Source organism: Mangifera indica, chromosome 17 (assembly GCF_011075055.1).
Source record: "Mangifera indica cultivar Alphonso chromosome 17, CATAS_Mindica_2.1, whole genome shotgun sequence".
Lineage (NCBI taxonomy): Eukaryota > Viridiplantae > Streptophyta > Magnoliopsida > Sapindales > Anacardiaceae > Mangifera > Mangifera indica.
The window spans coordinates 4,807,948-4,831,207 of NC_058153.1; the positions used below are offsets into that span (position 1 = coordinate 4,807,948).

At 32.2% G+C, this 23,260-nt stretch overlaps 3 protein-coding genes across 6 annotated transcripts; all 3 read left to right on the forward strand.

The window, feature by feature from the left end:
* Positions 1–60: 60 nt before the first annotated feature.
* LOC123200653 (guanine nucleotide-binding protein alpha-1 subunit) lies at positions 61–10,059 on the forward strand. 4 transcript variants are annotated; one of them, XM_044615961.1, is made up of 14 exons: positions 61–765; positions 2,467–2,534; positions 2,656–2,728; positions 3,312–3,349; positions 3,472–3,561; positions 3,742–3,819; positions 4,041–4,148; positions 4,287–4,388; positions 7,911–7,966; positions 8,242–8,376; positions 8,619–8,712; positions 8,830–8,889; positions 8,970–9,049; positions 9,480–10,059. In XM_044615961.1, the coding sequence occupies exons 2-14, from the start codon at positions 2,472–2,474 to the stop codon at positions 9,658–9,660; spliced, it is 1,158 nt and encodes a 385-aa protein (XP_044471896.1). In that variant the 5' UTR covers positions 61–765; positions 2,467–2,471; the 3' UTR covers positions 9,661–10,059. The 4 variants fall into 4 exon arrangements, with proteins under 4 accessions (XP_044471896.1, XP_044471898.1, XP_044471895.1 ...); XM_044615960.1 differs by having other exon boundaries at positions 62–765; positions 2,360–2,534; XM_044615963.1 differs by lacking the exons at positions 3,312–3,349; positions 3,472–3,561.
* Positions 10,060–12,336: 2,277 nt separating this feature from the next.
* Positions 12,337–16,379, forward strand: LOC123200663 (fatty-acid-binding protein 2). The gene is made up of 11 exons (XM_044615983.1): positions 12,337–12,607; positions 13,109–13,628; positions 13,770–13,992; positions 14,348–14,423; positions 14,522–14,624; positions 14,831–14,899; positions 15,149–15,185; positions 15,270–15,344; positions 15,416–15,467; positions 15,713–15,757; positions 15,923–16,379. The coding sequence occupies exons 2-11, from the start codon at positions 13,132–13,134 to the stop codon at positions 16,018–16,020; spliced, it is 1,275 nt and encodes a 424-aa protein (XP_044471918.1). The 5' UTR covers positions 12,337–12,607; positions 13,109–13,131; the 3' UTR covers positions 16,021–16,379.
* A 5,023-nt stretch (positions 16,380–21,402) lies between these two features.
* On the forward strand, positions 21,403–22,574 carry LOC123200664. The gene is made up of 2 exons (XM_044615984.1): positions 21,403–21,785; positions 21,969–22,574. The coding sequence occupies exons 1-2, from the start codon at positions 21,445–21,447 to the stop codon at positions 22,369–22,371; spliced, it is 744 nt and encodes a 247-aa protein (XP_044471919.1). The 5' UTR covers positions 21,403–21,444; the 3' UTR covers positions 22,372–22,574.
* The last annotated feature ends 686 nt before the right edge of the window (positions 22,575–23,260 follow it).

Genomic DNA, 23,260 nt, shown 5'->3' on the forward strand with positions numbered 1-23,260 from the left:
AATATTTGACCAAATTTAGCGACAGTTTGTCATCTCAACTCAACTTCAACTGCCACCCATGACCCACCAACCAAACTGGTTTTCTCTCATCACACGGCTGAAAAGAACGAAAGCTTTAATGATGAACTGTCAGATACCCACACTGAAACATTTCCCAGATGATTATGAAATGAAAGGCAAATAGGCAAAGGCTGAGCTCTGTGTGGAGTTCGGTCTTTCTGAGTGGTTTGGTCTTAACAAAGCAAGACCAGCTGTTTAGTGGTGTATTTTCCCGAGAAGAAAGACTCTATATATATACTGTTTTTTTCATTGTTTTATAACTTTTTCTGTTTTATTTCTGTAACTTTGACCGCTGAGAGAGGAAGGCTGATTGAACTCAAGCTGATAGTTTCGCAGCTTTCGGCGCTCTTTCTATTTCTGTTTCTCTTTCTCTTCAAGTTTTGTGTTACCGTGATTCCTTTCTATCACTTTCTATGTCTTTTTTCCTATGCTTAAATTTGCATTTAACACATCCATGTTTATATATGTATTAAGTGAGAACTAAGGAGAAAGAGTTGTTTTTTTAACTCTCTATTCACCCAAATCTACAACAACCCTTTTGGCTCTATTGCTTTTCTTTGTCTTTCTTCTTACCAGGTAACCCTTTTTAGCCTTCAATTTGTCATTTCTCTCTCTTGGTAGATCTTTCTTTCTTTTCTATTTTCCTCATCTGGGTCGAATTTTGTGCTGAGATCTTTGTATTGTTCTCTAGTAGGAGATCAAGAGGTATAGCTTTTGTTTCTACTTTATTTTTTTTCTTGCTTTATCTTGTTAATTGTTTATAAACCTTTTTGTTATTGTGAAAATTTGGTGCTAGTTATACTTTTTGATGTTTGAAAGTTTCTTGCTAAATTGATTGATTGCATTTTGTTGTGGCTGCTTAGATTAAGTTAATTTTAATGTGGTTATCAATTTAACTCTGTTAATTATTGTTCTTTAATAGTGGGGTTGGCAACCATGAGATATATGGACTGAGAAAAATGAGTGAAGCACCTTAATAATTTGTGTTTATTTTTGCTTAATATGCAGGTTTACTGTGAGTTGATTTATTGTGTCGTATTAATTGTCTCTACACTCTTCAAAGTGTTTTTGCTGATGCTTCTTGCTCTCAGCTTAACTTGAATTCACGTGAAATGGCATGTGATTTGAGGCACTGGTCTGTAGTGGAACACTAATATGTGTTTGTGTTCTTTGATAAAGTTAAATGTTTGATGCCTTCTCCACATTTATCATTTATGTGAAAATTTGTTTGAAGTTTCTGCTAATATAGCATTTTGGTGAAACATGGTTTTATTTGCAGCAAAATGCATATAAGCATTTTTCATGGATTGAGTATAGTTAAAAACAGAAGAAAATGGCTTAACTGAATTGGCTATGGCTTATCTATTAGATTGACTTACTTGTGGTCTTGTCCTTCTTAGGTTATGAGTCATTTAGCCACAAATTGTGGCTAGTTGGGCTCAATTTTGCTGGAAAACTGATCTAAAGGCGGAAATCGTGAATAAAATTCAACCCTACATGAGCAAAATCAAGAATTGTTTAACTGTAATTTCAAGGTTTAATGATAACCCAACCTCAAAATTTATTCAAATCCTAATTGTAGCCCTAATTTTTTAATTTTAATCCCTAATTCAAAATTAATAAATTCTTATTTCAGTTCTAGAAATTCAGATTTTATAATCTAATTTGTCTAGCTTTGATACCATATATTAAATTTTATTTATATGAACTGAAAAAATCATTCACTTCTAGTCTCATAAGATTTACACATAGATTATAAAATTCTGAATTAAATTTGTTTAGGATTATAAGAATACCTGATACATCATGCATTTTGAATCCTTCAATTTTTTGACAGGTCTTTCACCCCTAAAACTTCCCTAAATGACAGTCTTTTTCAGTAAAACTGGGTGTTAGAGAGGGGTTAAAATATAGTAAGTGATTGGACCCCTCATGAAAAGTTCAATAAATCTTAAGGCTCACATTAATGTTTTTTACTCAGATTATAGCTTTTTAGTGTATTGGGTATTTTTACCGATCATGTAAGTCCATATGTAAACTGTTATTAGACTATTTAATTATCCGATTTTATTAAATTAATGTTATGTCAAATTAAGAAATTTTTTAACAATTCGGCCAATGGTTGCCCAGCTTGTTCACTTAAAAATTTTTACTTTGTCATCATCTGTGATGTAATTTCAGTAAGATGCTAACATATGATTGAAGATGTTATTGTTTTGGACCTGTTAGTTGACTTGATTCACTTAATTCTTTTGAGTGAGATATTCCTAACCGTGATCCTTGTTTACTTTGAGAGCAGGCTAGCTTAATTACATTATGAATCAAATTTATAGAAGCCAATTGAAGACTCAAGCAACACATGGTGGTGCTTGACTATTGCATATTCTATTCTTTCTATTTTAACAGAAAAGATGGGCTTACTCTGCAGCAAAAACCGTCGTTACAATGCAGCGGATGTCGAAGAGAATGTTCAGGTGAATTGTTTCTTATAAAACATGCACTTTTTTCCCCTTTGCCAGTTGTCTATGCTTTTTTTTTTATCTCATTCTTTATGTAATATTTTGGCATCAATTTAAACTTCACATGCATTTTCAGACTGCAGAAGTTGAAAGACGCATTGAACAAGAAACAAAGGCCGAAAGGCATATTCACAAACTTCTACTACTTGGTGTGTAAACTCAAGCCTCTTTTTTGTTCGTTACTGAATTTTATTATCTGTTTATGTTTTGTGTGAAATTGGTGATATATTGGCAGTTAAATCTCTCCAAGTTACAAGCTTTCATTTAAAAATTTTTGTGGTATTGCTTTCCAGCCCTTGGGGAATGAAAGACTGGTATAATGTATATTTTTTGGATGGAGAATACACACTCCTTTCTAATAAGATAGCAGACTTACAGTTGGAGAATGAACAGTTAATGAATTCTTCGTTTTACTTTATGCCTTCCTTCAGCCATCTAGGTTTCTGTTGTTGATTCTTTCCTCATCAATATGTTTAACAAAGATATCTGTTGTTTCATTTTACACTTTGTATATATTTCCATTTTGAATGACTACTTTTCATTTCCAATTTTTATTATGATCCTCATAAAAGTATCGTCACTTTTGGGGCTTTCCTTATGATGTGCTGTGATATTTTTCCCGTACACCTTTTTTATTCTACTTGTTATTTTCCAGAGTCTTTGTCAGTTTCTCTTTTATTTCTTTTGCATTTTTAGGTTCACCAAATGACATGGTCAATTTTTGTTGTTAAGGTGCTGGGGAGTCCGGGAAATCCACAATTTTTAAGCAGGCAAGACATACTTGTTGTATTCTCTTTGAAGAAGACATACTTGTTGTATTCTCTTTGAAGAATACTGTCTACTGATAATGCCAATTAAATATATTTTCTTTCTCATGTATAATTGTCCTCAGATTAAACTTCTATTCCAAACTGGCTTTGATGAGGCAGAGCTAAAGAGTTACATCTCAGTCATACATGCCAATGTTTATCAGACTATAAAAGTACGCAATATTTGAAAGGGTGTGTTGGTTATTTCCCTTTTGATTAACAAAGTGTGTGTGGTGTCAGCTGTTTATAGTGAAGCATATAGGTTCATAATGGATGAGTTGTGATTTCTGCTTAGAGCTAAAGATATGAGTTTTAATCTTTAAATATAAAGCATAGTCAATATGCTTGAACAGATTTTGTATGATGGGTCGAAGGAATTGGCTCAGAACGAAACAGATTCCTTGAAGTATGCTGTAGCCAGTGAAAATAAGGTTAGTATTCGTCATTCTTTGTCTTCTACATTGCCTTTGAGATTATCACATCTGCTTCAGTCCTAAAGTTGTTTTTACCATACGCGTACAGATGTAAACTGTACTTTCATGTGTTTATGTTTATGTTTATGAATATATAGCCAATCATAGTATTTGCTGTTTGCTTTCTCAATTCTATATTCAAAATGTTGTGCACGTATAAAACTAGCATTCTCTATCAGGGTCTTGGAGAAAAGCTATCAGAAATCGGAAGCAGGTTGGATTATCCACGCTTGACTAGAGAGCTTGCACAGGATATAGAAACTCTATGGAAAGATCCTGCAATTCAGGTAGCTGTTGCATAATGTTGATCACATATGCTGATTGCTATATCAGTCTCATTGCTTTATTTCAGTTGTTTAGTGCTTTTATATGTTTATAATTTTTGCTACAATGCTAAGATTCTAACATGTTGTTTATACTTGTAGGAAACATTTGCTCGTGGTAATGAGCTCCAACTTCCAGACTGTGCTAACTATTTCATGGACAATTTGCAAAGATTGTCTGACACGAATTATGTTCCAACAAAGGTAATCATTATTTATAATGTCTGTATGAGTCTGTCTATTTTTCTCTCCTTTTCAGAAAGAATAGGAATGTTTTGATATGGAAGAGAGAATCAATTATACCATGATGAATTAGCCTCTTGTGATAGAATGAGCATGCTATGAACATCATTATTTGAACAACATCTGGATCAGTATAGAATTTGGAAGAGATCAAGTTTGTCATGAAATGATAATCTTAAGGTGTCTATATCACTGCTCTTTAGCTAATGACTTGTCATCCCTGGAAAGGTGTAACCAAATTTTGTCGTTGCATAGTTTCTCCTATAGTATATTAAGTTAGCCAGTGCTCCTAGTCTTGCTCTGACTGTTTGAAAAAGGCTATATGGGAATATTGCCTGCAATTAATACTTTCTTTACAAATTCCTACTAAATAATTATTTTCTTGTGGTGTTTGGGGAATTCTTTTTTGACCTATCTGTTTAATTCTTAGTTTCATCATCCTCCTAGGTTCTGGAATGATCTGACATAAATTTATTATGAAAATAATATGTACTGAAGAGATTCAGTGAGCTCTATTTTTGTTCTTTAATATATGATCTGTTACTTACCTTGGGAAGGGACAACAATGAAAAATTATGAATTATCCTATATTTTTTTACAATTAAAATCCCTTTATTATTAATATTTTCTTATGTAGTAATATCAGCCTTGTATTCTTTTCCCTAAATCTTTAACCCTCTGTGATGACTCTGAATAACATGCTATTATCTTATTTCATTTTCTCTCTTTTTTTTTTTCCCCTCATAATCCAATAACGTTCTAACTTTATTCTTTCTCTCTATATTGCATTTAACTACAACAACAAAAGATAACTTACCATGACATTGAATTTCTTTTGATCTATAAGGCGCTTGCATATTTGTATAATTATTTTTATAAAAGAGCTTTTTGTTTACAATACTTGAAAGGTATTTGTAGAACACATTTAACAATTGTTTTTTTCTATAAAATGTGTTGTTATGTACCAGCTCAATCAACCACACAAGCCTCCCACATTTCACACAACCAAACAAGAAATGAATTGAAATGAACATAACAACTTCAGATTTGAAGAGAAATACAAAACAACTAAGAAATAAGGTAAGTTTTTGGTAAATTTGAGAGTGCCAGTTCTCTCACAAATAATTTCCCTCGATATATATGTTTTTTTCTTCCCCTCTCTCTCCAATTCCCCTTTTTATTCTCTCTATTTCCCAAACCTTCTCTAGCCACATGTCCCTCTTTTTCCAAGTGATTCTTAATTGTTGTATCACTACCCCAATATTTATTTTTTCTACCAGTGGTACACTTTGACCACCAAGGGGTCAAGTGTTTCCTCACTCAACAAGAGCTATCTTGTCCTTAAGGTGGAAATGAGAAAATCGATCCTTAAGAATGAGATGATGGATTGTATACTATTGTGTTGGGTCAGGAATTATTAAAGGTGTTGGATTGGGTCGGGTTGAGTAGGTTTATGTTGTGTTGGTTATTGGTTGAGTCGGGTTAAAAAGGTTTGGGTTGGGTTTGATTAAGTGAGTTTGGCTTGAGGTCATCTATGTAATTGGGATGGATTTGGTTCAATGTGGGCTAGGATGTTTAAATGTAGGTGTATTTGGGTTGGCTTGGTCAAGGGTTGAGCTTGATGGTTGAATAGTATTTGGATTAATCCAATTGGGTTTTGGGTTGGGTCTCATATTTGGGTATATTAGGTTTGGGTTTGAGTGTGAGTGGATTTGTGTGATAGAAGGGTATTTATAAATATTTGGGCTTGAGTGATTACTATATATGAGTTGGTTTGGATTTAATAAGTGAGGTGGAAGTTAGGTCGACTGTTAAGTGATTAGTGGGTTGGGTTCTAAGTAGGAGATGATTGAGAAGGTAGTTGGGAGGTTATTTTAATAAAAATTGGGTTTGGGTTAGTTTGGTAGTTTGATAAAGAGTAATGCTATGTCTACATATTTTTTAGTAAACAATTGGATACACAGATGATTTGTCATTATATGAATGAGTGATAATTTATCTTCAATTCAAAATCATCTAATCACATAATGACATATTATTTGTGTACTAAATTGTGTATTTAAAAGTTTGTACATATAGTTTTATTGTTTGATAGATTGGGTTGAATTCAGTTTTGGGTGGGTGTAAAGTATATATGGGCTGGTGTTATATATATTGGGTTTGTGGTTATTCAAGGAATTGCGATGGGCCAAGTTGAATGTTGGATTGGAGTTGGATAAAATATTAAGATTAGGTTGGGTTGGACCGATTTGTGGGTTACTTGGAAATTGAGCTCAGATTTGGAAATAAATTACTAGGTTATTGGGTCAGGTCATTAAAAACACTATCTTCTTCTTTCTTTTTCACTATTCTGGTCACCAGAATCAATTTAACTTCCCCTAAAACTTCCATATCAATCGAATCAGTTTCTCTCTTCTCTTATTGCTTGTTGTACACAATTAGGATGATGTCATCATCGAACCATCCTCATCTGCCAATAGAACCATTAGCGATTCAAATTTACAATCGTGATTTGTTTTTTATTTGCGTTCACAACTAAGACAAATTTTATTCTCTCCCATCGATCGAGCTTCTAGTTCCGTCATTTGTCAAAACCACAATTACCTCCTATTTTCTTGCATCATGAAATCGATTCCCCCATCGCAATTACTCTGATACCAATTTGTTATGTACCAACTCAATTGACCACGCAACACAACCAAACACGAAATTGATTGATATAAATAAAACAACTTCGTATTTGAAGTGAAATACAAAACAACGATGAAGAAATAAGCTAAGTTTTTGGCAAATTTGAGGGTGCCAATTCTCTCCCCAAAAATTTCCCACAATATATTTTTGCTTTCCCTCTATCTCACCAATTCCCTTTTTATTCTTTCTACTTCCCAAACCTTCTCTAGCCACCTGTCCCTCCTTTTCCAAGTGGTCCTTAATTGTTGTATCACTACCCCAATATTTGTTTTTCTAGCAGTGGTACACTATAACTGCCCAGGGGTCTAACATGCTTCAAGAGTTTCATAATCCAAGAATTATAGAAAAAGAACAAAGCTTATCTAGTATTTTCTAATATATCGGTGCAAACTTTTGGGTATATGAAAATTTACAAGCTTAATTGAAAAATGTATTAAATAAATATATACAGTGATTCAGTTTTCAAGTTTTTAGTATATTAATGTTGTAGCATATTAATTTAAATTGACCCCACAAAAATAAAATCCTGGCACTGGCTACGAAGCGCTTATGTGGTAGTATTGAAGACTGTTAATCAGCACAATAATGCTAAAGTATATACATGTTATCTGCTACCAGCCACTTCTGTCAATTTTTTAATTATATGTCATTTAAAAGTTTCAAGTGTAGGCCATTTATAGTATTGCAGTGTAGTGTCTCTGTATATCTAATTATTCCTCAAGGCATTACAAAACATATGTCCATGAATTTGTGATTCGTACAATCGTTTTTCATTGTATTTTAGTGTCGCAGGAGGATGTTCTCTATGCAAGAGTTCGTACGACTGGTGTTGTAGAGATCCAATTCAGGTAAACATTTTATTGAAGTGTTGCCAATGATCAAATTATCTCATGTGAAACTTAATGTTGTTATCTGCATTACCTTTTTCTTTTCTCATAATTTTATTCATTTGTTTATTTCTTAGTCTTACAACCCAACCATTTCAACATCCTTGTTTTGGCCATTTGTTTTTCAATAAATTAATGTCATCTACATGTGTTTGTTTTTAGCAACGAACTCTTCTGCTTGTTTGTATATTTTTTATGCTTAAATGAGGGACTTACTATTGGCTATGGTGTTGCAGCCCTGTAGGAGAGCATAAGAAAAGTGGTGAAGTCTACAGACTCTATGATGTTGGAGGCCAGAGAAATGAGAGAAGGAAGTGGATCCATCTATTTGAAGGCGTTACAGCTGTTATTTTTTGTGCTGCTATTAGCGAGTAAGAATTTCATTGGCTCCGTTAAACCCTTATAATTTTGTATGTGTTCTCACTTAAAATCCATCATTAAGCTCTTCCCTATAAGCTTTGGTTTTTCGGAGTAGTGGTTTTTCAGCATAATATTATAGTTGCTACTGTTGGCATGTACTCTGAATGTGTTTAAACTGCCACCACGTTTTGCTAACATCTAAATTAAATCTTAACCATTTTAAAAATGTTACATGGAAACTTTGGTGCTTCAGGTATGATCAAACACTCTTCGAGGATGAACAAAAGAACCGCATGATGGAGACAAAGGAGCTTTTCAATTGGGTTCTGAAGCAACCATGTTTTGAGGTTTCCCTCGATGCCACTTTCTGCTATGCATTTGTACATATGTATTTGTACATGTGCATGAGCATTATCAGGACAGTTGGATTTTCTTCTGAGGAATATTTGGTTTCTTTGGTGCAGAAAACTTCCTTCATGCTGTTTCTGAACAAGTTTGATATTTTTGAAAAGAAGGTTCTAAAAGTAAGCCCAAAAATACCGGCGGATACGTGTAATTGACAAATTTTCATCAATTCGGGTTTATAATTTTCTGCTTTCTGTAGGTGCCACTGAATGTATGCAAGTGGTTCAAAGATTACCAGCCAGTTTCAACGGGTAAACAAGAGATTGAGCATGCCTATGAGTAAGCATTCATATCTTTGTAGTTGCATGTTTACTCGTTATGTTGTAACTTTTGGGCAATAAAGCAGCTACAGTAGTTGTCAAAATTACAATTGGCAATAGAAAGAATTGATATAAAATTTAGAAAACATCTAAGAAATTACAACATATGTAAGAATTCTCTGACATATTTGTGAGCCTCAGGGTTTGGAGTAAAGCTTTCAGTACCATGAGTTTACATGGTTTACCTTCATATCTATGCATCTTGTATGTCGATAATTTCTGCATTCATTTGTTGATATTGGCTTGAAATATTTTCAACTGATATCATTTTGAAAAATTCAGCTTTCTCCAGCTGAACTTTAGAATTTTTTTAGACCTTCATGTAATTTGTTTAGTTTGTTTCCGGAAAAGATCCAATGACCATTCCATGTTGAAAACTTCCCTTTCAGGTATGTCAAGAAGAAGTTCGAGGAGTTATATTTTCAAAGCACAACTCCTGATTGTGTGGACCGCGTCTTCAAGATATATAGAACCACTGCCCTTGATCAGAAGCTTGTGAAAAAAACCTTCAAACTAGTAGACGAGACATTAAGACGCAGAAATCTCTTCGAGGCAGGCTTATTGTCATGAAGATAGAACAGTTTCTATGAATTGGTCAGATTTTGGACGTGAAAGTTGGATGAAACAACCAATTTGTTGTCGGCTATTATATCACATTCCATACACACCAAGTTTTGAATCCCAATTGTTTCTCACACAGACGAAGGACAAAGGAATTTTTTCCGAAATGTCATTGACTGCTATTTGTATTAAGAAAAACCCAACCCACCCAGAATTAATTTTCTCATCTGTTTTGTTTCAGAGCGGGCATCAAAACTTACAGGAATGGCTTATAAATTTTGTTCAGATATAGTTCATTGTCTGTCGATAAGCATTATTTGTGGGGATATTTCTGTGACTGGTGGAATCAACTGGGTTGTAAGTGAAAATATTGAAGAAATTAGATCATGTCTTCTGTGTTGTTGAAAAGTCTGATACGAAGTCGTTTTCATGCCAATCAATCTGAAAGTTTTGACCAATGAATTTTCAACTAGGCCTCTCATCTTGGAGGCGCAGAAAAGACCATTCTCCCAACTTGCTTTCCTTCCGTTTCCAACCTTCCTTATGCCCCACTTGGCCAGTCCGAAATTTATTATTTGAAAAATTCAGACGAATATTTTATTATATAATACAGGGTGATATAAATATTATTTTTATATATAATTTTATATATAAATAATAATATATTTTTTATTAAATAATTAAATATTAAATATTAAATATTATTAAATTATATAATAATATATCATTATTAATATATCAAATTATATATAATTTTATTGATTATATATATATAATTTTTTTATACAAATAAAAAAAACATTTATAAATATAATGTTTGTCAATAAAAAAATTTTACATAAAAAAATATATAATTTTAAAGCTTTTACCGATATGATAAAATAAAATTTTTGATTAATTTAATTTAATAATAATAAAATAATCATTAAATTTAGAATTTTATTTGTACAATGTGGTTGATTTGATTGACTGACTTGTCATTTTGCACAAACAGAGAAGGCAAATGAGATTTGACGTGTGCTAGGTTTCTCATAGTTGACAGCGACGACGACAACTTTAAGTTTGTCGGTTTGGCTTGGCGATGGCTTTAGCACATGGACGGTTGTGGGCCATCACGTAATATTAGGTGGGTGTCTCGACAGAGAAACCCCCAACCTCCGTGATAATAACAATAGTTAGGCCAAAAGTCTTAATTCCACCCGAAATTAAATCCGAACTCAAATTTCTTAATTTTTGAAAAGTTTAAGCACCTATTTATTAGAAAAATTTTGTTATTATTGTTATAAATGAAATTATTATTTAAAAATTTAGAGTTTGGAAATTTAAGATTTTATTTTTAATAGTAATAATAAAATTTAATAAATAAATAAAAATTTATGTTTTTAAAAGTTAATAGGTATGAGTTTAGATTTACACTAAATCTTAAGTGGAAAAAAGCCTTTTGGTCTAATAACTATTACCCTTGAAAAATAATTTAAATGACAAAATATAAGATTTCATATAAAAGAGTATAATAAGTTTTCTGTAACGATATATTAGAATTTAATTATTAACTTATTTGATTTAGTAGTTATGAGATTGATTATTAAATCGAAAGTTTATCCTATTCGATGTAATTAGTACTTGATTCAATCCTGAAAGGACAGTCTGATTCAGATTGGGTTCCAATTACCAAAAATTATTATTATTATTATTATTATTATTATTATTGGTAAGTAATCTTTATTATCATTTTAATTAATTAATTAAGGCCAAAGGACTATTTCTCATCCAAACTATGTTGAAATCTCAAAGTTCCCTCTATTAACTATGAAAATACGGTTTACCCACTCATGATCGATTAAATTTAACGAAACTCTAACCCCTAAAAATTTAATCTCATTTTCTCCCCTAAAAGTTTAAAAACTAACATTTTTCCCTAAGCTAAGTTTGAAAAGATCGCATTTCCCCCCCTAGGGTTTAGTTTCCAAACCCCTTCACTTTCTCCGGGGCCATCACAGGCTGTCTCTCCCTCCCGACAGTTTCTCTTCTATTGATGGTCCCCCTCAACTCCACCATAACCCATCCAGCGTCAAGAGACAACGTCTGGGAAGAGGAATCATCTTTCCATACGACGAAGACGAGATCGATCAATCTCGTCTTCATCATCTAGGAAAACGATTGTCTTCCTAGAGGACGATGAGTCATCTCATCTTCGTTTGGGAAGACGATTTCTCTTCCCAGACATTGTCTCTCAGCGTTGGATGGGTTGGGGTAGAGTTGAGGGGGACTGTCAGTGGAAGAGAAACCGTCGGAGGGAGAGACACCTGTGATGGCGCCGAAGAAAGTGAAGGGGTTTGGAAACTAAACCCTAGGGAGGGAAATGTAATCTTTTTAAACTTGGTTTAAGGGAGAAAAGTTAGTTTTTTTAATTTGCGGGGGGGGGGGGGGGGGGGGGGGGGGGGAATGAGATCATATTTAAATTTATTTTTAATATTAAATAGAAAATGATAATTTTACCCTTACTACTGTTAATTTTAACTGTTTATGGGTGAGTAAACGGTTATTTCATAGTTAATAGGGGGAACTTTGAGAGTTCAGCATAGTTTGGGTGGGAAATTGTGGTTTGGCCATTACTTAATTACTTAATGACGACCTTCTCCTTCTAGACCATTTTCATTTATATTTTTCATCGCTTTTACCATTTTCAACGTGTTCCTTCCTCTGCAAATATTTCCATTCCGTGTAGGGTTTACAGAGCCTATATAAGTAATGTCGTATGAAGAAAAGCTTTTAATAGAATAGAATTTACAGGAACCATCAAATGGAAAACATGAATTAAATTTTCGGTGAAGCGGAAACTACTTTCAGCCGTTGTTCCAATTCCTTTCTCTCTCGTCTCCCTCTTTCCTCTTCTCTTTTAAACCCCAACCCTAATCCTTCTTTCGATTTTCTTCTTCCTCGGTTGTAAGAAAAGGTACGCTTTTTCTTCGCTTTCTGTTGGGTTAATGGGAAATTCCATTTAAAAGTTGAGAGAATGCTTAAAGCAAATTTACGTTTCATAGCTTTTTAACCTGAAAGAAAAAAAGAATGAACTATTTTTTAATCAATGTGAGGTTTTTATGAAAGTAGTGTTTTCTCTGGATTATGAAAGAAGAATGGTAAAATCAGTAAAATCGTGCGATCAGCTTCTTTAGCTTCTTTTTTGAACACGTTTTTTCATTGTTTGTTTATGTTTTTTCGTTTTATATTACATCGTTTTGGGTGGATTATATGCGTTGTTAAAATTTCATGTTGGCTTGTTTTGAACACTGATGAATTCAATTTGAGAAATTAAACAATCAATTTTATAGCACAAAACTTTCATTGTCATGTTACAAGAATCAACTTCATCCTAGGAAATTTAATCTGCACACGATGCCTTTTTTCTTTCTTTTAGATGTTCATATGAATTTAAAGATTTTTTTTTTTTGTGCAGATTTTTGTGTTTTTCCTGCTTCAATGCAAAAGAACATGCGGAATGATTGGTTCTGTTTCAAGGATTTAGATGGTGGGAATCCATTCATCTTACCTACAGAAATTTTCTTTTCACGTAGTTTAAGGGATCATTTATTTTCAAAGTCTAAACATAGGCGTGATCCTGGAAGCCTAGCACTAAACGAAGCTTTTAGCTGCATTTCAAAGTTTGCCGGAGCCTTTTTATTTTGGTTCACAAGTGGATCAAGTTCAAATTTGTCTAGGAGAATAGCAGGCACTCAGAATGTGTCAAAGCCTGGAAGCTGCAAACCTTTTATGCAAGTTGAGCAAATTACTTCTAGTGATTCTCTTCTTGCCGGATTTAATTTTAGTTCCAGTTCAAAAAGTGATTCAGCCACGTCTGTGGCTTTTAGTAAGATTTCTAATTCACTCATCAGACGCATGCTTAGAGAAGGAGAAGGAATCCAATCATGTTTTTTGCTCTCGTTAGCGACAGCAGTGATCCCACCACTTGATAACATGTAAGTCTTTTGTAATAACATGAGACGATAGTTTGGATTAATTCTGGTTATACTTTTCTTGTTAGTCTTTCATTTATTTTTTGGGTATCTGTTTTGTGCTGTTCACTTCCATTAATTGGCTATGATGATGATTTCTGTCAGATCTTCAAAGATAATGGCTGTCCCATTGGATGCTACGGATGTACGAATGCATGATTGTGTGGAACAAAGGCCTTGTGAGGTTGAGCCCCAGCATTGTGGCAGTTTATCTTTTTCCAACTTGAACAGGAGAAGACATGCTGTTGAACCGAAAACAGGCATAGAGTTTCCAGTTATATTGGACAACATGTTAGACACAGGACATAATTCCAGTTTAACTTCTGAGGTAAATGCTATAAAACTTAATTGGAGTAATTGATTCTCTGTCATTTGATGTGTTGTGGTGATTTGATTGCTTTGGCATGTTATTACTCTGGATAAATCTCCTATGCTTTATGAAATTTGTCTTAGAATTTATAACTAGATGTGTAGTCATTGTCAATTTTTTAGTACATCAGTGTTTCTATCAATCTTCTTCAGTATTTGTTTATACAGGGTGTTTGTTGTTTGATTAATTTAATTTTTATGCTTTGAGACTGTGTAAACTTTCAACTAATCCATTGGTCCTTTTGCTGCTGTTTCTCCTTGTCTCATTTTTTTAAAAATTTTTTTCATTAACACATACAGTTCCACTTGCTCAGGTCCTTGTTGGAACTGGATCCAGAACTATGAAAATAATTAAAATAAAATCTCTGAAGGTTTATGCATTTGGTTTTTGTAAGTATTTTTAGATCCAGCTTGATGCTTCTTGGTTTTTGTCATCAACTCCTTGATGTCATTGTCATTTATTCATTTACTTGATTTTATTTTGGCAGATGTTCATCCTCATGCTGTCTGTGAGAAATTGGGTAGAAAATATGCCTCTATACCAGTGGGTAACCTGAACAACCGCCATGAGTTTTATGAGGATCTTCTGAGGTATATGAGTGACAGTCATTCTTAACGCACTGCAAATATAGGAAATTAAAAATTTTTAATCAGTGTGGTGATGTTTAGCAGGGCGCAACCATTGATTAGTAGTTTAGTTGGAAGTTATGGAGCTATAACAGTTCCAGGTTGAATTTTTTGTTTGTATCTAATGTTCCCAACTTTCTTAAAGGATTTTTTTTATGTGGGTGATGCAGGGAGGATATTGATATGACTGTGAGGCTTGTGATTAATTGCAATGGTGTGAAAATCGATTCTGTAAAGGAGTAAGTTAAATTTCCTTCCTGTGCACACTGTAGGTTTTGGTGGATTTTGATGCTACTGTCACAAGAAGACATTAGAAAGTTAATGACATTAGTCAGCATAATCCTCACAAACCAAGTTTTATGAATATTCTTACTTTGAGATTTATCTCATGGATGATAATTGTGATTAGCCATTTTGTTTCTGAGATGTGTTGTTGACAAAATTAGTGTTAATTTTATTATTCATTTGTTTTGTTGTATATATGGCAGTGCTTTTGAGAAATCCCTTCGTGCTCGTTTGGTAAAGGTAAATCATCACAATATAAAAACTTTTTTGATCATTTGTGCTCTGAACTATTGCTGACTCAAAATTTTCTCTGATTTATATTAGACAAATCCAGACACCGATTATAGTTGCTTGAAAACTTTTGGTTCTTACTTCACTAAAGATATTCTGTTGCCTCAGGTAATAGTCTCTCCTCTTGCTTCTTTTTGGCTTTTCTTGCATCTTTGACTAAGATTCATCAACTTCCACAGGGAACTACAATTGATCTGCGACGAACAGCTGATGGACAACTAATTACTGAGAGTAAGTTGTTATATTTGGACTATTTTATTTACTAGTTATTCTAGTTGCTTCCCCTGACACATTTTCTGGCTCTGTTACTTTAACCCACGTCCTTATCATATTGCCCTAAGGTGAAATTTAAATATCGCAGTCACATAATGATATTAATGCCATTGTATACTTCTGGAACAGGGGTCGAGTTAAGAAGTCTTTTTTCATTTTCTCTATATATTTTGCATACATCTTACGGTATTTTTTTATTGCAGTTGGAGGTAATCGTATAGGAGCAGTCAAAAGCAAGGATTTATGCAGTAAGTCAAAGTGTTGTTCTCAATTTATCATTGTTTACAAATTGAGTGCTTTTCCGAATCAAAAAAGTAACATATCAGTGACTTCTCTAGGAACAGTTGTTGCACATGGAGTAACATCATTATAATGCTGAATATCAAGATTCTAACTAGTTGATTTACGTTCAGGGGCATTCTTTGACATGTACCTGGGAGATGTTCCGGTCTCGGAGCAAACAAAAGAAGAGATTGGCAAAAATGTGGTCAGCATGATAAGGAAGTGCTGAAGTGGGTCTTTTACGATCAACATCCTCTCAGCCAGGAGCAAAAGTTTGCTGGTGAAGTATTTAGCCATGACGTAAGTCTAGTATAAATTGATTGATAAATTGCCCCTGAAGGTTGTAGCAATTGCAGATTTCACTGAACAGCTTCTGGGTTTTAGCAGTGATGATACAGATGATTGAGGAGAATATAGATTTTTTCAGAGAGTATTACTGTGATTCTTTGTGGGGCTTTGGGGTTAGATAGCTTTCCCCAATTATAGCATTTTTTGGTTCTCATTTTTTAATATACAATACAGAGAAGAATGTACTACAATGTCTTCATTCCATTTAATAATAATATCATAAATTATCATGCTATTCAAGATTCAGAGTACAGTACACTACCTGCTCTTTGGTGTACTATTGAAATTTTAATTTTTTATATCATATATCAAATATTACATTATATTATATAATATAATGATTTTTAAAAGATAATATTCTAAAATATTAATAAAATAATAAAAAATTTAAACAATATGTTATTATTTTTAAAAAATATCACAAAATTTTTTTTTATATATTTTTATTATATCATTTTTTTTTTTAAAATGTGCCGACCTAAATTATTTGAAAGGTTCGTTTGATTACAGGTGATATGATCAACTGGAGGGATGGAGCAAACTCTCAATGTCCTATAGGCGCAGCTTCATTGTCTAGCATATACAGTGATAAACTTGCTAGATATAACCAAAAGGTGAATTGCGGCAGGCAACAAACAATTTGACTTTAACCAGGTCATGGCTCTTGCTAAGCAGCAGGGATGTTTATATATATATATACACACACACTAAAATCAGAACCAAAAGACATCTCTAATAATAGTTTTATATAACTGGACAAATTATGTGAAAATTGCATATGGATTACATTCTAGGGAAAAACCCAGAAGGCAGATCATTCATGGTTGGATTTGGCAAAAATCCACCAACACAGCCCCATCACAGGGGAGCTTCAATCCCAAAAACAGTTGTAGACTCGCTCGTGAGTTGTTTAACTAGCTTTTCACTTTGGTATAATAAAGATGGGCCGAACCCTAATCGAATGAGCTAACCAGAGCCATTTTCGGAGGACCAAACCCATATGGTAAGTTCAATGACAAACACTGGGGTTCATCAAACACTGAGCCATGCGCTTACGTAAATTCACAAGTAGTCGGTGTCTTGGCTAAACTTGCGGCTCCATCCAAGTCTTAATTGATTTAATTCTTCCTTAATATTAATTGTTTCAAGTTGAGTTCAATTAATATTATATATTTAGCATGGATGACTTTTAGATTGTCATATTATTTGAAGTGTTTAATATTTTATTAAAATGTGACGTCAGTGTAAATTTCGCGGACCGAGGATGGTCCATAAAACTTTATTTTCTTTGGGCCAAAAGACCTGTTCCTGCCAAAGATATAGTGGAATTTTGAACTTTTACTTGTAACTTTTAAAAATCAAAATATTTATTTATAAATAAATTTTTATTAAAAATCTCAGTTATAGTTAAAGATAAAACCGTTGTTTAATAAAAAATTTAAGTTTTATTATCTTTTCTGCCCAAGTTTAAAAAGTGACAAATATCCTCTCGGATTTGTTTCTCTCTTTTTCGGTGTCAATTGACAGTCTCTAGCCATCCTCCCTCCCACCTGACCTCTCCCTCCAGTCTCTCTTCCTTGCCTCTTCAGTCATCTTCGATCGAGATGAAGACACGTCATTTTAGTTTGAGATTTATTTTTGTCTCGGTCGAATATAATTGGAGAGGCAAGGAAGAGAGACCGAAGGGAAAGATAAAGCGAGAGAAAGGACGACTAACAGTTAGAGATCACCAATTTGCATCAAAGAGGAGAGGAACAAACCCTAAGGGGTATTTGTCACTTTTCTAACTTTTGGTTGAGGAAAAATTATGAGATTTTTAAACCTAGGGAGAAAAATATAATAAAACTTAAATTTTTTATAAAATAATGATTTTACCTCTTACCCTAACTAAAATTTTTTATAAGTGAGTGTTTAAATTTTTGAAAGCTGGAAGGTGAGAGTTTGAGATTTTACTATACATTGGGTAGGAATAAGTCTTTTGGCCTTGTTTTTATTATATGTATTGATACGATGATATCTAATTGAGTAATTTTAAAATATAAAAAAAATAAGTAGTCACAATGCTAAATCATAAACTATCACCTCAGTATTAAAATTTATTTGCATACATAATTTTATTTGTTGGGTTAGAAATCATTTGTAAATAATTAGTATCTTGATATAAAAGAAATGATGATATCCAATAAACTAAAAGATAATTCATATCCTAATAATCTAAATAAATAATATATTTTTTATGTCCTTTCCCAAGACGTTATTTAATCTATAAACCTCTCTTCTAAATATGAGTAAATTATCGTTTTAGGGAAAATCAAAAGAGTTTACTTTTTTGAATTCTCAAATTATAAACCTTCACTCAAAACGTTCCTCCTTAATTTATAATAATAAGTTTATTAGACTCTTTTATTATAAATCTAATAAACTTTAGTATCTCATGTTTATAAATTAGATTAATTAACTATACACGTATTGGGTTTTGCAATTAATCGCACTATGCCAATGAAAAATTCTTAATAGACTATATATTTACCTAGTTTTTATCAAATTAAAACATAATTAATCTATACCCACATTAATTTTTTAGTGTTTTCCTTTTACTTATAAACTGTTTTTTTTTTTTAAATCTACAAAATATTATTAAAATATTTCATTTATAAGTAGGGATATTTGTAAGTACTTCAATACCACATAATTATTCCTCCTATAACACACAGCACTGCCATTCTTCTTCACTACTCACAATATCATATTAACACCAAGACTCCTAGCAAAATTTTAAACACAATGATCTTCCTGTATATTGTGGGTAGACTATAAATAAAAATTGCTCATTTGTGTGCATTTGATCATTATTTTTTAACAAGCTAGGTACTAAGTTTAGGTTTTCTTATGAGCAACCCAAATCTAGGTGCTAAAAGGGGTTTTGTCAACACAATTGCGGTTTGAAATTTTGTGGGTACATGTTATATTGTCAACAATTTGGTAGTAACTTGCTCCCTCGCATAATAAATATCAATCTATATATGTTTAGTACTTCCATAAAATAAAAAATTTATAGTTACAGACCTTACACTTAGATTATCACATTATATCATTGAAAGATTTCGTTAATAAAACATTATCAAAAGCAATTGAAATACAATAAAAAATCAAAATACATATCCCAGATCCAGAGGTGTTATACATGAAATGAAATAAAGAGGTTTTAATAATTGAAAATACTATTGAAAGTATCCGAAATTTCTCATAGTTTTAAACCTTACTTATCCCCACCCTCTGAATCCTAATAAGTAACAATTCATTTGGTCAAATTCCTAAAATCTTGTTTATATTTCTAGCAATTCAAGAATTTATCCAATTAACATGGAAAAATGAGTAAATATTGATCTTTTTATCTAGGGTTAACAAAACAACATTCTTATTTAAATTCTTGTTTTTGGTGTGAGATTTTAGATATAAATTTCTAGAGTTAGAAGAAAATGAAAATTACGGTTAAAAGATTTTAGGATTTTTTTTGTGAGGATAAAGCTGAAGGCAAATTTATATTTAATTAAGTTTTTTAGTTATAAAAATTTCGTTATTAAAAGAATTAATTATCTATATATAACCCCTTTTAAAATATGGTTATTTTAATTAATAAACCAATTAATTTAAATAAATCTCTTTAAATTTATTTTAAATTAGTTTTATAATTAGTTGTTATTTTATTTTTAATTATTTAATTATATAATAATATATTATTATTTATGTATAAAATTATATGTATAACCTTACTCATAAATTAATCATTAATTGAGCTTAGCTTAAAATGAAAAAAAGAAAGAGTTCACACGAGGATTTCATAGACCAAAACAAGGGGCATTTTTGTAATTTTAACATAGAAGAGTGCAAAGGGATAAGGCTGGTCAGACAGGACCCCGAAGACTTGTCTCCTTAGACCAAGTTTGTCATCCGACCACTGAATTCAATTACACGTTGGCACTTCCCAGTTGCCTACGTTTCATATTTATTTCTCTAAATTTTATTTTATTTCTGAACTCCCATTTTAATTGTAATTTATTAATAATTACAAACTAAAACAGATTTATAAATGGTTGTAGTTTGAGTTATTTATTTCATTTACTATTTTAAGAAACAACATTATCCGTTATCTATAAAATTTACCCCCTGTATTGCAAACGACAAGTCGGTTTTGGTTAGATTTATATTTTAGAAAAAAGCCAAAATACTTCATCCCCATTCAAGGCTTGGTGTACTTTCCAACTTTCGTATCTACGATTTCAAAAACTCAAATACTCATCATTTTATTAAAAATTTCTGTTAAATTTAAGGATTAAAATATTATTTAATTAAAAAAATAAAATTTTATCACATATTTCACTAAATTTAAAACACTAATAATTTTTTTTACCTAAAGTTTGAAAATTGACTTTTTCATCTTAGGATTTCACTTTTATTTATCCTTTTCCAATGAACTTTCTCCAATTGACAGTTGGTTTTCTTCTTCTATCATGGACAACCACCAACACTAGCTACAACAGATGACCTAAAGACAAGTATTTCTCAAAAACCTCGTTTGCTCCTCTTTGATATCCTTTGTCTTGAAAAACAAGATTAGACATATAAAAATTTGGTTATAAAATTTATTCTTAAAAGAAATGATTATTTGTATACAATCTCTTTAAAATATGATTATTATAATTAATAAACCGGTGAATTTAAATTAAATCCTTTCAAGTTAATGTTAAATTGGTTTTCCTTAGGGTCTTAATTATTCATTAAGCCAATTAACCAGGCCGAGCTGATAGAGACCAAAGCAGGGGGCATTTTGTAATTTCCGCATGGAAAAATGCATATGGATAAGGCTGAACAGACAGAAGCCCGAAGACTTTTCTCCGCAGATTCGGTTAACCATCTCCGACCAATAAATCTAGTTACACGTGGCACTTCCCATTTGCCCACGTTTCGTATTTATTTCTCTAAATTTTATTTTATTTATAAATTCCCATTTTAATCATAATTTTTGATAATTACAAAATTAAAACAGATTTACAAATGGTCATAATTTGAGTTATTTATTTCATTTACTATTTTAAGAAAAAAAAATTATTATTTTTTTTAATAACAAATCAGATCATTAATGCAAACGACACGTCGGTTTTGGTTAGATTTATATTTAAAAAAAAAAACATAGGAAATAAATATTCTGACACCCATCCGGTTGATGAGGATAAGGCCACAATAATTAAATAATTTAAAATCTTTCTATTTTAATGTTATAGATTTGGCCGTTCGCATATTTTATATGAGAAGCCAACAAAACAAAACAAGGAAATTATCAGACTTCTGTTGTTTTCTTTTTCTATCAAGAGATCGAAAGATGTCGAAAGCAATGGACAGGATGGAACCGTCGGGGTTCAGAGGAGGCGGGGTGGCCGTATTTGAGCTGTCTCCGATTATCTCCGACGCGAAGGCGGAGGAAGCCAATTGGTGTAGTTCAACGTCCACGTCATCGATCGGGAGGAACAGCGATCTGTCGAGGAGATCGTCGTTGGAGGGAGAGGATGGAGGGGAGAATGAGGTTCAGAGCTCTTATAAAGGACCCCTGAATATGTTGGATTCATTGGAGGAAGTTTTACCCATCAGGTTGATATCTCTGCTTGTTTTAGAATTTCCCAAAAGTTTCTATTTTGAAGTTTGATATTCTATAAATTCTGGGATTTGTTTGTTCTTAGCTAGAGACCTAAATGAAAATGGCATAATTTGAATCTTAATTTTGGATCCTAAAAATGGATTTGAATGCGAATTGATTTATGTAAATGGCTGCAGAAGAGGGATTTCTAGTTTCTATGGTGGGAAATCAAAGTCCTTCACAAGTTTAGCAGAAGCTTCATCAACAAGCTCAATCAAGGACATTGCAAAACAAGAGAATGCATACACAAGAAGGCGCAGAAATCTACTTGCCATCAATCATGTGCGGGACAAGAGCCGAAGCAATGGTTGCGGGATATCAAAGCGGCCAATCATCTCTAGCCGGAGCACCTTAGCTCTGGCGGTGGGGCTGAGCAGCTCTGAGAGCATAGCTAGTACAAGTGATGATTCCGCTTCAAGGTCTCCGCCACAATTGCCGCCCCGGCATCGTGGACCACAGTCTAGAGGGTCTTCTCGGCGGTCATATTCTGTGGTGGATTTACAACGATGTACAACTGATGTAGCCTCAAATTCATTTTGATGTTTGGCTAGTGAGAAAACTGACATTTGTACAGGCGAGAATGGAGTTTACTGAAAAAGTTTGTGGATGCATGGCGTTTGTTCATGCTCCTCTTTACGCTAATTGGTTTTAGTTGTAATAGAAGGTGAAGAGCAATTGAAGCTCTCACCTTGTCAATTCTGAATGTAAACATCTTGTTAAGAAAACTTGTTGCTTGTTTTGAACTTGGTAACTTCGATTACATCAATTTGACCAACAAAGCTTGGTAACAATTTTGGTCAATCAACCCAGGGTTGGTCTAAATAGTGATGGGCTAAAAAGTTTCTGTAAATGTCCAGGGTGAGTAATTTTAATGTGAGGGTATCATGATAAAATTTATCTTTTGATTTGTCTGCTCTGTGATCATAGGTCTACATAGCTGTGAACTCTTAAGGGTTGTTGGATTCTATCAATTTAAAGATTATTTTAGGAATCTATTTTTTATCATTTATATTATTTTATTTGATTTATTAATAATAAAAAATTTTATTTAATTTATCAATAATAAAATATTATAATAATTGTTTATTATTAATAATGATATAAAATATAATATAGGTAATAATCTGATTATCATTTTTATTTTAAATATTAAAAAATTACTAAGATATTCTTGATTTTATTATAATTATATTATTATTTATTAATTTTTTAAATAAAAATAAATTTATTTTTAATTAATATAACAAATAATATAAAAAATATTTAAAAATAATTATATTCAAACACGTTTAAATAAAATAATTTATTAATATTATTTTATTATTTTTAACTAAACACAACAATTATTTATACTTATTTACTTTTATCAAATTTTATTATAATAATCATTTATATTTAATAACTTTCCAAATAATCTATCTTCAAATTT

Bases quoted from the DNA above. Each gene is read 5' to 3' on its own strand.
- LOC123200663 (XM_044615983.1), top strand. From the start codon at position 13,132: ATGCAAAAGAACATGCGGAATGATTGGTTCTGTTTCAAGGATTTAGAT. The intron at 15,468-15,712 runs GTAAGTTGTTAT...TTTTTATTGCAG, and splicing joins TGGACAACTAATTACTGAGA to TTGGAGGTAATCGTATAGGA. The intron at 15,758-15,922 runs GTAAGTCAAAGT...ATTTACGTTCAG, and splicing joins CAAAAGCAAGGATTTATGCA to GGGCATTCTTTGACATGTAC.
- LOC123200664 (XM_044615984.1), top strand. From the start codon at position 21,445: ATGAGAAGCCAACAAAACAAAACAAGGAAATTATCAGACTTCTGTTGT. The intron at 21,786-21,968 runs GTTGATATCTCT...AAATGGCTGCAG, and splicing joins GAGGAAGTTTTACCCATCAG to AAGAGGGATTTCTAGTTTCT.
- LOC123200653 (XM_044615961.1), top strand. From the start codon at position 2,472: ATGGGCTTACTCTGCAGCAAAAACCGTCGTTACAATGCAGCGGATGTC. The intron at 2,729-3,311 runs GTGTGTAAACTC...TTTGTTGTTAAG, and splicing joins TCACAAACTTCTACTACTTG to GTGCTGGGGAGTCCGGGAAA. The intron at 4,149-4,286 runs GTAGCTGTTGCA...TTATACTTGTAG, and splicing joins GGAAAGATCCTGCAATTCAG to GAAACATTTGCTCGTGGTAA.